The following is a 15,836-nucleotide window of genomic DNA, read 5'->3' on the forward strand; positions in this document are numbered from 1 at the left end:
GTATTAATCGTGATTAACTGCCAAATTTGAACAAATATTAGGCAAAAGACATGCATTTTGAAAGTTATCCTCGCTTGTATGAAAACTCAACAAACTATGAACAAAACAGCTGACTTATTACAATACAGCTCAAATGTTACAGGGATAGTCCATGACGCAGAAAACTTGGGAGCATTTACACAAAAACTCACCTGTGCATCCGGTCTGAAGCTGGTTGTAACTGGAAGACAGTTGGGCTCTACAAAAACAGGCCAATCAATTTGGACACTGTGGTCAGTATCGCAACTGCAAATGGAGCTCACACCACCGCCTTCCCCGATACCCCCGTTGTCCTCTGCTAATAAAATCCTGTCACCGTCAAGAGAGGACAACGGACATGCCACTCTCTTTGGTCTCACATCCAAAGACATTGTCAAGTTACTGTGCACCAGAAGACCACCTCTAAAATCACAAGAAGCTTGCATAATTATAACTTCGTTTGAGAGCAATTACAAACACCAAACAAGGCTCATTATCTCAACATAACCTTAAAAAAAACCTTCTGTAGAAATCATCAAGAATTTAAGCAAATTTAATTTCCTTTTTCTGAAAACTAACGCTTGACAAATTAAACCTTCGGAGGTAACGCTTTAGGTAAACCTTACTGGTAGTGAGATTCAGGCGTTTCCAGTATTTTTCAGAAATAAAAAAAAATTACGACAGTTGCTTGGGTGTTCAAAACATAGCCGGCAAATTGTCGGAAAATAGCCGGAAAGGTGTTATAATTAGGGGCAGTTTCAATTAGATTCTAAAACTATGCTTAATTCAGCTTCACACTAGTGCCAGCTTCATTTGATTTAGCACTTTTGACCATATTCACTACCTTGCTTACAACAAAAAGAAAAGTGAAAGAAATTAAACCCAATCAGTTGAAACAGTGAGTGAGATAAGCCAGGAGTTAAACGTGGATAAAATTGCTTAGAGGGCTTCAAGTGAACTCATGAGAAGTTATTACATAACATAGGGGGTGGGGGAATAAAATCAATGATCAGTGAAAAAATGACACCAATTTCGGCGCAATTTTCATTTGAACTTTACTTCTGAACTGCCGCAACTTGAGTTCATCTGCTTAAAATTGTGAATGTGAGAGAAATTTAGATCACGCAAAACAAAATTCAAGCGCGCAAAAATCACTCTAAAAGTCAAATCGGTCAAACAAAAATTTTACAGAAAAAAAGACCAACACGAGTACAATTATTGCTTCAAACTTCGTTCAAGCGCAATTAATAATTTTATAGCAAAGCATGTCAAATTAGTAAAATCAGGTAGACGTGACAAAATATCGTAAATTGATTAACATGTGACTACAGGAGAAATTTTGAGCTGTCCGAGACAGACTAGGTGCCAGAATATTAATAATAACAATAAAAGATAGAAAAATTCAAACACTGTTAAAAAATTTTAGAGAACAGGTAGTATCAAATCCCTTAAAACCGTCAAATTTCTATTCAAGTTATAAAATAAACTGAATTATACCTCAAAAAAGAGTCATTGAGACCGATCATTAATGAGACTAAATGATAAAACAAGGCAAAGAAATGCGAAAAAGGCAGAATACAAAAACACAAAAAATGCCCTTTTATGGTTCTGAACAACTGCAACTAGGCATTAATAGAGCACACGTATAGGCTTCTAAAAAATCATACAGGAAACGAAGAGAAAAACGGCAAAAACAGAAGACAAATAGTCGCTTGTGGCAAAAATTTTCTCTCAAAATGAACAACCTTTTTAAGCGTCATTTTCTCACTTCACATTAAAAGCAGTTTGAAAAGACTCCGACTCAAAACTACTGGCTTTTCGCTCCTATTACTTCTCCAGCGTGACTGAAATCACTACTGCAACTTGACTTCTCATTGACAGGATCAGGTCAAAAAAAGGTGTGAAGAGATCTAAAAAACAATAGACAAAAAACAAAACGCACCAAAACAATTCAAATTCCTAGAATTGTTTTCAAAGAGAGATCACCCAAGTAATAGCCGATGAGAGGCTGACAACGATGGCTATTAAAAAGGCCATGAATTGTTAAAAAAAATCAACTGAAGCGCTTAAAATAGGATCAAAATAGCCTTACTTTTCTACAACTCTTTCTATAACTATTTTTACAACTTTCCTACAAGCCTTTTTAGCCAAAGAGCAATTTTATAAATTCTCTAGGAAGAAAACATTTAAGCACTCAAAGCTTTTCAGAATCATTTCACGAACCTGGGTCCAAGTTCCAAAAACCAGGGTGTGGGGTGGTCTAAAACCGGGTTGAATGTCTTATGTCCCCCAGGCTTCACCTGTTCATCCCAATTTTGACGAAGAGAAGCCAAACGCCCAGCACAAATGATATAATTGATGCAAACTATATTTGAGAGCAATTAATAAACATAGCTAGCCGCGGTAGACGCTTGTGGTGTTACATGAATTGAAACAACTAAAGAAATAAAAAAGACAGATCGACCACCAGTCCTTTATTAGACCACTAGACTTTTTGGGTTAACTTTGGACTGTCATTTTTATGAGACAAGCCCTATAAGGAGAAAGCCCTAACAGGGCTTTTCAAAATTAAAATTCGAAATCAAAAACTTAAGACTCTAATAATCAAGAATAAGGGCATATATGTTTGGCACTACTTAGATGCACACTATCGACCTTTAATTAGTAAATATTCATAAAATTTAAAGTTCCATAAGTGAGTTCAGAACTCATTTTTTTTTAGCGAGGTAAGTCATTAAAAAGGCAAATTCCAAGAACTCAGGGTAAGACTAAATAAAATCTGTCAGACGAAGTAAAAAAAACAGGACCGCAATAATAGCCGCCTGGAATTGCTGACGCGGCTATTAAACATTTAAACTCAGAAATGGGAAAACATTACTGTTCAAGATTTAATGGCGAATATTTAAGTATCAATGCTAACACAAGCGAAAAATTCTGCACAAGACAAGAGTTCGCTTTTAATAGACAATTGGAAAAAGAGGCGATTGACAAAACTATGCACTAATTCTGACTAATTGCTAAAACAGAACCACTAGTTTTGCAAAGGAAAAAGAATTAAAGAGGCCCAAAAAGAAATGGACTTTTTCTGAAAAAAAAACAGTTATTAAATGTCTATCCATTCTTTAAAAAAATTCTTCTAAACGAGTTTCTTCGTGCATATTATATTCAGATGGTGTCCGCCAAACTAGGTAAAACAATGGAAACGATTGTTTCTGAACTATAATATCACCGACAAAAAGGAAAAAGGAGTCCGGCAAATTCAAGTATTATTATAGTCTGAATTCTTTGCATTTGATCTAAAAAACAATCGATTAGCACCGAAAGAATTGCACACAAGCGAGGTCGGTCGGAGATTGACAGTAGCTAGCATGCGCCAATTGGCTTCGTTTTGGTACGAAGATAAATCGCAGACAAAAACCGAAAAAAAACTTTGTAAAAGGGAGCACTGCCTAAAGGGCTTCAAATTAATAAAAAAGATTCAATCAAACAGATAAATGAAATCAATCAGGGTGCTTAAAATTCAGAATTTGATCAGCTTCACACGCAAAATTAAGTAATCAAGTATTAAAAAGTCACTTGAAAAATGGCCGAACTCAGAGAACTATTCACCGACAACGCCCGAGAGATTTACGTTGTTTATCTCATTTCTTAAGACAAAAAAATTGTTGATTAGCAAAAAACAGCCAGACGAAAAATACAAACAATGGGCACAAACTTAAAAGAGCAGTTAAAAAAACAAAGAAATGCAAAATCAGCAAAAACAAAACACAATCAGGAAAAAGTACAAATAAGTGCAAACTTAATTCATTATCTAAATTTAAAATTTTAAAAAAACCTCCCGCAGAAATCATTCAAAGATTAAGCAAAAATTTGTTCCTGTTTCGGAAATGCAATGTTTGACAGGTTAGACCTTCGGAAGCAACTCTTTAGTTAAAGCTGAATGCTAACGAGATTCAGACGTTGCGAGTAACTTTTTATGATTTTCGAAAGTTGCTCAAACATCCAAAAAGCCAAAAAATTGATATAAAAATCAACAGACGGTCTCAAAATAAGATCACAATAGCCTCAGTTTTCAGTAACTCATAGACTCAAAAAAGCAATTTCAAAGTTAACCGACTAACGATAGGAGAATTGCTCTCAAACGACAATAGAGCGGTTGACTTCGATAGTACCCACTTGGGGCTAAGGGATGCTAGCATCAGGGGGCGGGGCGGAATGGGCTTCAAGAGAGGGGGGTTGGGTTTGCAAAGCTGTACGAGAGGGAGGTCAAAACCGCAAGGTGAAGGTGAGTGGACGGAAGAGTTGTGTAATATAATATGAACCAATATTTTCTAAACCAAAATATCAAAAAATAAACAAGAAATAAAAATATTAGTAGCCTACCATAGAAAGTGTTTTAAGAAATGCGGATACAATTTTTAAGTTTTTATCTATTGTTTTGATAAGGAGGAGGGAATCGTAAGAACACTCAAAATGACCTTTCCACCTTCAATAATACTAGCACCTTATAATAACTATGTATTAGAAACTAAGCTGAAGTCCAATTTTCTCAAACAGAAGTCCACATTCAAAAGCAGAAGTTAATGTTCGAAACGAAGGAAGTCTAAGTTCAAGTCATGAACAAATTTGCTTCAAATAAAAACCATAGGAGTCGTACAATAAATTCTTAACTAAGCCGCCTTAAGTCAGAGCTATCCAAGAAAAATGGAAACAACAAGAGACCCAAAACTATAGAAAGATGCAGACACAATTAAATAGTTTTTTTTTTTTGGGGGGGGGGCGGTTATATAGGGAGTTTGTTTTTAAAGAGACCATAAAAATCTTATATTAACTCAGTTGATGTGGTTAATTTGTAATAGAGTTTCAAGACTGCATTAAGTCACAATTACTGGGGAAACAAGGGGTATAAAGGGCAAATTCCCCCTATTTAACGATTGAACAAAATAAAAATAAGAACGACTGACGAGCATGACTCATCCCCAGCTCCAACTCTGTGATCCTGTAAATGGAAGCTCACTCTGGGAGACACCTGAGAAGAGGCAGAGTGACAACGCAACCCACCGATTCCTCCTCCCACTGTCAAGTCACCACCCAGAAAGTCCTAAACCACAAAGTACCCGGTAAAAACTAATCAAGTATACTGAACAAGTAAACATAGTACCACAGCTGAAGCCAGCAATGTATTTCGAATTTGTTGTTGTTTTTGTAGCTGCAAAACAGACTGTTCGGCGGGTAAACCAAGTAGGACTTCGATTTGTCGCCTTCAACCGGTCACCTATTCAGATTTTTGAAGTAAGTACTATTAATGAACATAACCAACTAACGTCGAGCTAATTGCTCTCAAACGATCGGCGAGCGCTCGGCTTCGTCAGTAGCTAGCCCCGGTTTAGTGAGGCTAGCTTTAGCTTAATTGAAGGGGCGTGAGCTGAGGGTAATAGATGATGGCATCGCGCCACAACAGCAGCTGAAGTGCGGCATCAACAAAAGAATTAAGGAAAAGAGAGAGAGAGAGAGAGCTAGGTATATTTTCTATGATGAGATTCGACTCACAACTTCTAGTTTTCTAGCCTTGTTAGTAATTATATCATATAGAAAAAAATTGCGTGCAAAATTCAAAAGACAGGTGTCCACATTTCGCAGTGAAAAAAGTTAAAAAACATTTTTGCCTCTGGTGCTCTGTCCTGTAGCCCATCTGCGAGACTTAACAAGTTTCGTAGGCCACAAATGATCGTTAAACTCAAAAACGGACAAAAATATTCAAAAATTTTTAAAAACAATGGCAAATTTTAACAATATCTTGCTGACAATTGTGATATTAATAACTTCAAAACATTTTCCTGGTTTCAAGAGACTAACCAGTATCCCAATTTAAAGCCTTAAATAGTTTTACTGGCTCGAAAAGATCCATAAACTTGGAACATAATAATTTTACGAAAATCTGCAAAAATTAAAATTTTATCAAAAAATTGTTAAAACTCGAGTCATTAAAATATTGATAACCATTCCATTAACTCTGGAAACTATGCATCACCTGGGAGGAGGTGAGGAGGTCCCTGTGCGCCTGGTGCCAAAAAAAGCAAAAAATCAGGAATACTAAAAAAAACTTGAAAAAATTGCAACTATTGAAAAAAATTGCTTAAATTTGCAATATTAAAATCTTGAAACACATTCCATTACATCTAGAAACTAGGCAGTAAGTTACTATCAAACCCTGGAGGAGGTTCCAAGGCTCTTGAGGCTGAAGAAAACAAGGAAAGACAAAAAATTTTCAAAAAAACTTAAAAATTGAAGGTTTTATAAAAAAAATTGCTAAAATTTGTGATATTAATATGTTCACAACTGTCTCATGCCAAGTAAAAATTTTTCAGTAACTTCTTATCAAACCGTAAAGGAGGTTTTCTGACCCTTGAGGATGAAAAACGCCGAATAATGACAAACGTGCTTTAAAAATCTTGAAAAAGATTCCATTACATCTAGAAACTATGCAGTAACCTATTATCAAACCATAGAGGAAGTTCCTTGGGTCTTGAGGCTGGAGAAAACTAAAAAATGACGAAAAAAATCAAAAAAAATTGCACGTTTTAAAAAAAATGCTTAAATTTATGATGAAAGATTAAATCCATTCCACGGCCAATATGAAATGTTCAGTAACTTACAATTTAATTCTTAAGGAAGTTTACTGGCCCCTGGGGCTGCAAAAACTTGAAAAATGACAATAAATGTCAAAAAATTTAAATATGCCAAGTTTTGTCAAAAAATGGTAAAAATCGTGATCTCAAAATCATTCCACTGCCAATAAAAACCATGCAATAACCTATTATCAAACACTAGAGGATGCTCCTTCACACCTAGGAGTGAAAAAACTCAAAAAATGACCAAAACCATCAAAAAAATTTGAAAAAGAGTGAAAATTAGTATAAATTTGCGTGTTATTGTTGGGAGTACCAAAACATATAGCTTTTTAAATGCTCATAAAAAGTACTTTGGTCTTGCAAAAGCCCTTTATCAACTTTAACCAGCCTAAATTTTAGACTGGTTAAACAAAAAAATTCCAAAATGACGAAGGAACACTCCTAAACATAGCTGGCAGATTGCCGGAGTAGCTGCGAAAGAATAGACCTGCGTGCCACATAAGAGATAGAAACAGATACAGTTCTAAATTGAAAAAAATTGACGCCGCTCAAAAAACTAGGCTAAAAAACATTCAGGGATAAATTAAAAAAACTTGTTTAAAATTCATTCCACAGAAGCCTCTTATTAGGGACCTTTACTGCACATATGAGTTCCTTTGACCTTAAACAAATTCAAATTAAACTTAAGTTTTAAAGTGCAAAAGTCATTTTTATTGAGTGAGGTAAGTCACGTAAGATCAAAATCTAGTCACAAAAATAACATAAAAACTTTCGCTAAAGCGAGTGACGTCACGCGCGCAAATGCCGTTAGTGAGAGGAAGAAGTCATTCAGAAAACTTGACTTTTTCAGCTTTCCTGTGTGAACAAATGTAAAACGAAAAAAGAGCGTCAGACGACGAAACAAAAAACCAAGAGCACCGCAATATAGCTACGCTCAGCTTACAGCTTCGCAGCTATAAAAAATGACATTTTAAACTAAAAATACGGCCTTCCCAGTAGCTTTAGCACAATCAGCACTTCAAGGACTGCTAAAAGCGGCTAGGGGCCTCTAGTGAAAAACAATTTGTTGAATTCTATAAAAAATAAAATAGGAGCTCAACAACAGCCGGCTCAGAAGATGAAGGCAGCTATTAAAACTTAACCAAGCACACTTACTAATATACACGCACACATACACTCACTCACTCATTAACTCACTCACTCACCCACTGACCCACCAACCCACACACTCAAGCACACACACACACAGAGACAAACACAAACACACATGCAATCACACACACAAACAGAAAAACACGCAAAAACAAAACACAGCTTATAGTTAACACGAAACGTACCAGTTAAGTTCTAACATTCATTTTTAAGTTGCTTAAAATCGTAATAATGATGCATTCAAAAACAAATCATTGTCTCTCGAAACGATCTAGAAAACATAAGTCAGTCCTTAAACAATTTAAATGGCCCCGAAAAACCAAAAAACAGAAAAACGTGTACAATTTTTTATATAAATTTTAAAAAATTAGGCATTTTAAAGAAAAATTGTCAAACTCATGATAAATAAAATAAAATTCAAAACCATATCGTCGTCTCTAGAAACTAACGAGTAATGAAAAACGTTCATTGGTCCCTAAAGATTGAAAAACTCAAAAAATGAAAAACACTGAAAATGACCTTTTAACCTTAATCTACGGCCTTCCTAGTAGCTTATAAACTTATAAAATAATGAAAAACGTTATGAAAAATTGCACGTTGTGTAAAAAAATGCTAAAAGTTGTGATGTCAAAATGTTGAAAACATTCCACTACCATTATAAACTATGCATTAACCTATTATCAAACTCTAGAGGAGTTTCTTTGTCACCTAGGGCTAATAAAACTCAAAACATGACAAAAAATTTGAAAATTGTGAAAATTAGTATAAATGTAGCGAGCGGTTTTCGTCAGTAGCTAGCCATGGGGGGCTGATGGGGGGGGGGCAACAGTGAGGTGAAGGGCAACAGGGCGTTTATGGGGGATGGGGTCAATAATTGAGGGGGGGGGGTCAACAGTGGGGGTGTCTTCAACCTCTAAGAACCGCCATTCACACCATAAGTATAAGTCTCCAAAACAGTTTGAGCTGAAACAGAGCTGAAAAATTCTAAGAGCACTTAATAACCGCTGGGCGTTACCTGTTTATCCCGTTTTCATGGACGAAAAGTCAAATGAGTCAGACGAAAAATCGGTCAAGCAAAAAATCGCATAAGAAGACCAACAGGACTAATATAATTGCTACAAACTTTGTTTGAGAGCAATTAATAATAGTAGTGGATTGCCTTGCCACACGTGACTGTGGTGCGGCAACCTTTCTGCATCAACGCTGTGGTGGATGACCTGTTGTCTTCAGATTAAGGGGACCAGGAAGGGGCATCTTTACTTTTGATGGGCAAGGGAAACGAAGGTGGATTGCTCCGTGCTGTGAGGTTGGGTTGGATTGATGGTTTTATATCCAGCCAACGACTCGATAAAATACGACTCAATAATGAGTATATCAAAGGGAAGTATCTATCCTGCTCTTAGTAGTGCCAATCGGATACCTGTCATGCATGGCAGACATTTTTCCTCACTGTTCCTCTCGTGACATTTTTTGATGGTGTCATTTTCAAGTTGAGCAACAAAATTCAAAAACTTGAATCCCCCTCAATCTTAATTGAAGACTTGCTTGTCGAGCTTTGTCAACTGTAGAACATCAATATTTTGAATCCCATGTGCCTGCATTCTCCGAGTTCGAGCAAGTACATAATTTGTTTGATTAATTTCAATATAGCCAGAATTTAAAAAAATATATTAGAGTAAATTTTATTATCAGTAGTGCCATAATAAAAGTGGCCAGACGGTCCACATTTTCCCCTCACTAATCAATTTCAATGAGAATTTTCTTGAAAACTCTCGCCAATTTTAAGTTCTTTCTTTTCACGAACAATACATACTCTGGAGTATCTGGAGCTGTTTTTGGGTGAGGCAGTGCACGTGGAGGAAGAGGAAGAGCACTGGTCGGCCAATTCGCCTCTCGGCCTAGGGTAGCAGTCCACCCACCTACTCTTGCTGGAGGAGGCAGAAACCTAATCAACAACACACTGTCTTCAGGCTAAATGCTTTCCAACAACACCTTCGCTCTTGATGTCAAACTATTTAAACTGTTTAAAAATAGTTTCCTGTTCCCTTAAAGCCGAATGTTTCGCTCAGTAAACAAATTTACTGTAAACTATTTTTTTTGCAGAACTGATTTCGTTAAAACTTTGTAAATAATAACATCAGAAACTCACATAGACTTTGATCAAGTTCAATATAACGTTGGATTCTCTTTGAAAACTTATTATAAATCAATCGCAACTGTGAACTATCAATATTCAAACATTGAATAATTTTTCAATAAAATCAAAACAAACACTCAAGTGTACATTTTGAAATGTCAGACTAACTACAAGAAAAATTACTTTTTTTGCTAGAGCACACAATTCGTCAAATGACTTTGTTTCTTGCAATAATAGTGTTAATGGTGAAAAATTGCAAGATTTTTTTTTTTACAAATTTACAACTAGAAACTACTTAAAAAATTTGTGGGTATCTGACAATATAAAACATGGAGGTCTATCATGGAGAGACTATAAGTATCCTTGAAACTATATATGCTCACAATATCAGCTTTTTCCTTCAATTGTCCAATTCTCTGTTTCTCGTGTATATACGTTCAAAACATATATTCCCCTAGCAACGGTATATTATGTCTGACAATGGGATTAAAGTGTTTTTTATTAATACGCAACCTGAAATGCCTTTTGAGACTCGATGGACTTCAGTGGGTTCAAATTATCCTTCTTCTCTTTCAGGGCTGTCGAAATTTGATACGGATACCTAAAACAGAAAGCGAAAAACTCTCCAAATACAAAAACGTGAAAAACTGAAAGAAGTATTTGGAAAACACTCATTCTTAATGCCAAAATTCAGTGCAAGTGAATCTTACAATTTATCGGTAAACCAGATTTGGTAAGCTAATGGTTAAGCAATAATCAAAAGTATGAAATGTTGTATTTGCAACAATTTACCCACGAGCTAACATGGGGGGGGGGGGTGTTTTGGGGAGCGCACGGCTGGGGAGGGGGTCGAGCGCGCCGCTTGTTAACGGGTGGAACGATATGCAGGGGATTGGGGGCTGATTTGAGGGTAGGGCGTAAAGTGGGGGGTCAAACTTTAAGAGCCGCCCAAAACATCATGAACTTATGTTTCCAAAACAGTTTCGTTGAATTGCATACTTAGAGCAAGTAAGCTGAAATGCTCGAAGAGCCCTTAATGCCCTGCGGGCGTTACCTGTTTATACCGCTTTTGATAACGGAAAGTCAAATTGGTCGGACGAAAAATTGGTCAAGCAAAAAATCTCATAAAAAAAAGACCACAGGACTAACATAATCCTTAAATTAAATTAATACAAATCTTTGTTATCAAACTTTGATTCCGAATCAAGTTTTTGCTCATTAAAAGTTCAAATAAGGAAGTGTTTCTTTTGTTGAAGAATTCTTCATTCTTCCCAATCGGTCTCTATTTCTTTCAGTCTTTTTCTCCTTAAATTTCAGAATTCTTCTCTTTTCAATCTTCATTGAACTCTTGAAAATTATTTATGTTCTCCCCGCTCGTTGGGTGAGACAATACTTACAAAAACGAAGGTCCCCTCTCATTGGGTGACACCTCTAAAATCACTCCACTCTTCTTGGAGTTCACAATGATTGCCCAAACCTACTAATATAATAGCTCTAAGCTTCATTTGTAAGCAATTAAAAACAAAAGGGACAAAAAAGATATGATTTTTGAAAAATTACTTGCTAAGTAATGAAAGCCATTAGCTATTCAAAGAAAGGCAATAAATAGGTCCTCACCTCCAAAAAACCAACAAGACAAGTCATTAACAGAAACATAACGAGTCATGAGACTAAAAAAGAACACCACCTACAGGCAAAAATCAATGAATTTTTGCGAGAAAACGGCGTCAATGCCGTTAAAAATTGACGCCGTTTTCTCGCAACTTACGTGACAATTGCTGCTCGTCCATTGACACATAATTTTTCCAAAAGACTAGAAAGCGAAATATCTAATTCGATAACAATATTCAATGGCACACTCAGTCTCGGTCACAACAATTTGAGGCTCAGAAACAATCATAATTTCCTGAGAAGCAAACGGTAGGAACATTGAATTGCACGGATGAAACGGGCATTTACTATGATTTATTATGATATGACCAACGACAGGGAACAGCCAATCAAAATTTTGAGAGAAGACTTGGTTGCGGATTGGAAAATCGTATTCAGACCTGTTTAATTAAATGGAACTGGGAGTAGACAAATTTAAGCAAGATTTGAAGGTTCCAAGATTTACAAACTTGAATTGCCTTATGAAGTGAAAAAGCAAACTTAGTTTGCCTTATGAAGTTTGCCTTTTCGAATTCGGTTCTGTGTCAGTAGTGATTTACAATGCGGCCTTACTTTGTGTACCTACCTCCTGAGTGCACTATTCATGTAAGAAGGGGGTGTCGAAGACATTGCCATTCCCATTGTCGACTTTCCTAATGGTGTAGGTGCATTTACTCCCATTTTAGCTCCACGTAGCCCACCACCACTACCACCAGTTGGACCTCGAATGTCCAAACCCTCATCTAGCGATCCAAACTTGGGGAAGGATGGATGAGGTGAGTTGAATGGGTAGATGTTGGGTGAGGCAATCGCACTACTGCTCCCAGTCAAATGTTGGAGAGAAGCAACTGATGTGCGCTTGTTGTGCAAGACGTCTGTAAACAACAGAGTCAATTATGATTGATTGCTCATCATTAATTTCAATCATGATCTCATCGTTATTTCAGTTAATACGTGGCAACACATATATAATAATTACTCGAATCGCATACTAAATGACAACCATTAGTGTCTCTTGCATCAATCCAACTCTATGGCAAAGACTTTTGACTTTTTCACAAAACGATATGATAAAATGTTTCTCTGTTTGCCTCAAGAGAGCAAACTGATCGTAAACAATTCCAGAAGATCTCTTTCAAAAACTTCCACCTTCCATAACAGACGCATAGAGCAAAAGCTAGCTTTTGAGACTCTTCTTGCGATACTCCTTTTAAAATTAAATTCTATCTCGTTTAGTGTTTACATGCTGAAAATTTTTGAACAGCGATTTCCAATTGTAAGTATAATAAAAAATATTAACTCCGATAAAAATTATAGATAAAATTTTGATCACTAAAAAATCAGTAATTAAATCAAAACAGCTGTAATCAGTTAAAAATTTGTCAACGACACGATTCAATTTTTGGTGCTTAGGAACCATGGTTAATTCAGAAAACGCCCCTAAATTCCCTGCCCCTAAATTCCCTGCTTCTAAATTCCATAACCTATAAATCTGCTCTCACTTGAAAATTTATCGCAACATGGAATAAACAGGAAATTGAGTCCACCTAATGAAAAATTTTAGAAAGTAAAAAACATACCCGGCAGATTGCCGGAGAATAGCCGCCAGTGATTCACATAACTCCGATTGGGATTGAAAAAACAGAAACAGATATGAAAACTGATTTTTGTACAAAACAATTTTGAAGTGCAAACTCTTTTTTATTGTAGTTTTCATTTCTGAATTAGAGAGTACAGGGCTAGTATTAATAACAAAAAGCAGCAGAGATGGTAATTAAGACTGATAAGAACCAAGTAAGTAGGGCGCATCTAAAATTGGGCTTTATGGTTTAATAAGATTTCTACTTTTGGTTCCGTTTTTCATAACGTTCATTTAGGATGGCTTTGCTGATCAAAGTAACTGCTGTTTCAAAGCACTTTGAGCAAAGAATGAAACTAGCCTAGAGACGTCAAAACAACTAAGCAAAAAAACTAGAGCTGGAACGGACAAAAAACGGATTGGGAAAACTACTTTAAAAAATCAGATCAAACAATGGAAAAATAAGCAAACATAACCGACTAACGTCGGGCGAATTGCTCTCAAACGACCGGCGAGCGGTTGGCTTCGTCATTAGCTAGCAACGGGGGGATGCACCGTGGGCTGATGGGGGGCAACATTGGGTTGGGGGCAACAGCGCGGTTGGGGGTGGAGGTAATAGTAAGGGTGGGGGGTTAACAGGGGGGGGGGGGGGGTGTCTCAACCTCTGAGAACCGCCCTTCACACCATTAGTATAGGTATAAGCAGTTTGAGCTGAAACAGAGCTGAAAGGCTCTAAAAGCACTTAATGCCCGCTGGGCGCTACCTGTTTATCTCGTTTTTGAGGACAAGTCAACAAAAGCTTCAGACGAAAAATCGGTCAAGCGAAAAATCGCATAAAAAGACCAACAGGACTAATATAATTGCTACAATCTTTGTTTGAGAGCAATTAAACATCAAAGTCAAATTTCCGCGTGTGAATCGACTCAATTTTTCGCTGCACTTCAGGTTTTGGCGTGACCAAAATCGCTTCTCCAATTTGACCTCAGAAATCATGAAAAAATATGGTGACCAAATCTTAAAAAGCAAAGCCAGACGAATTCTGGAAACAACTCGATTTAGAAAATTGAGCACCCTAATTGGCATAAAGAACTCTCTTTTTAATTATTCTAATCAAAAAAACCAAAACAGAAAAAACAACATTGAAAAGAAATCTGACAAAAAAATTCATAAAACAACCAATAAAAAATTATTTTCAAGTTGCAACACAAAAAAAATATTTGCAAAAACCTTCATTGCGATACGACGAGTCTTCATTCATTAAATCACTACCAATTGACGGGTGAACCAATAGAAATAGTTTATACAGAGAAAATCAAGGAAAAAAAGAAAGAAGTCAAAGTATAATATTCTTTAAAAAATCCTCTAAAAAATCCGGAAAATGCTAACACGTTATTTCGCAACCACCATTTTGAAATTATTACTCTTTCTACTCAATTCTCACAATTGACAGATTCATGTTCACGTCAAATGCAGAAAAACAAAAAATCTGAAAAATAACTGGAAATTTGTGTTATGTTTTTCATAGAAAAGTTCTTTGCCTAGTCTTCAGTGGCAACTTTTAGGAGCAGCACCAACAAAATAGCTCAAGATTGAACAAGAAAAACAACAGCAGGAAGCACAAAATAAAAAAGAGGCAGTCCATAATTTCAAAGTAAAAACTTAAAATAAAAAAATCATAAGGCAACCGAAACAGCTAGAGAAGTCAATTTTAACCATAGACCACCGAAAATGATGTAAAGAATTGACAAAGAAAAAAAAACTATTAAAACGCATCAAAAATGGCAGAATGGTTTTAAAAAATTGCTCGAAATTGAGTCTTCTATTTGCCTCAGATTATTCCGTACTCAATATTCCTAGTTATGAAAACTGAGACAATTACCTTTATTTGGAAAAACGGAAGTTTAAGCATAAAAACTGCTTTGAGGATGTCCCAATTGATCAAACAAATTCACTCGGTAAACGAAAATTTCTTCACAGCTAATTTTCTTGCTCTCTCAGAAATCTGACAAGAACAAAAGCACTCTCTCTTCTTTTTTTCAGCAATTTCACATTAACACTTCACGCATTACATTTCCTGTTTCAAATACACGCCAACAAAATAATCGATAGAAAAAGACGCTCCATCTATACTCAGCTGCGAATCGTAAAGAAGACAGCGCCCCAATACAATACAAATTCTTTTTAAAATATAGGAGCACAATAACAGTCCACAGAAAAGATGAGGGCGGTTATTAATAACAAAGCCGGTAGATTGCCGGAAAAAAGCCACGATAGACGCTTGTGGCCTTCATGAAATTAATAGAAATAACAACTATAGAATTAAGATAGGTTAACCAACAGTCCTTTAATAGACCGCTAGACTTTTTGGGTTAGATTCGGACTGTCATTTTTGTGAGACAGACGCTCTATAAGGATAAAGCGCTAATAGAGCTTTTTCAAAAAAAAAATAGAAATCCAAAACTCAAGACTGTAATGCTCAAGAATTAGGGCATATACGTTTGCACTACTTAGATGCACGCTATTGATCTTTAATTAGTAAACTAGCAGGCCCGCAAAAGCATCGCAAGAAAATCATTTAAAAGAATAGGTTTAAAACTGAGATTTTTTTCGTACCAGCTCGAGCTGTAAGCCATGCCCCTCGTTCAACAGCCACAGGTATTACGTTACG

General features: G+C 36.2%; 1 protein-coding gene across 2 annotated transcripts in view; it reads right to left on the reverse strand.

The window, feature by feature from the left end:
• The window catches only part of LOC142337698 (GATOR1 complex protein DEPDC5-like), a 186,920-nt gene that overhangs the window by 82,106 nt on the left and 88,978 nt on the right, over positions 1-15,836 (reverse strand). For both annotated transcript variants that reach the window (XM_075387143.1, XM_075387144.1), the window contains 5 exons: positions 12,176-12,464; positions 10,453-10,540; positions 9,616-9,747; positions 4,983-5,119; positions 192-441 (listed from right to left, as the gene is read on the reverse strand). In XM_075387143.1, the coding sequence (XP_075243258.1) occupies positions 192-441; positions 4,983-5,119; positions 9,616-9,747; positions 10,453-10,540; positions 12,176-12,464 (896 nt within the window). The remainder of the gene's footprint in view (positions 1-191; positions 442-4,982; positions 5,120-9,615; positions 9,748-10,452; positions 10,541-12,175; positions 12,465-15,836) is intronic.

The sequence above is a fragment of the Convolutriloba macropyga genome, chromosome 4 (genome assembly GCF_964194025.1).
Source record: "Convolutriloba macropyga chromosome 4, txConMacr16.3, whole genome shotgun sequence".
Lineage (NCBI taxonomy): Eukaryota > Metazoa > Xenacoelomorpha > Acoela > Convolutidae > Convolutriloba > Convolutriloba macropyga.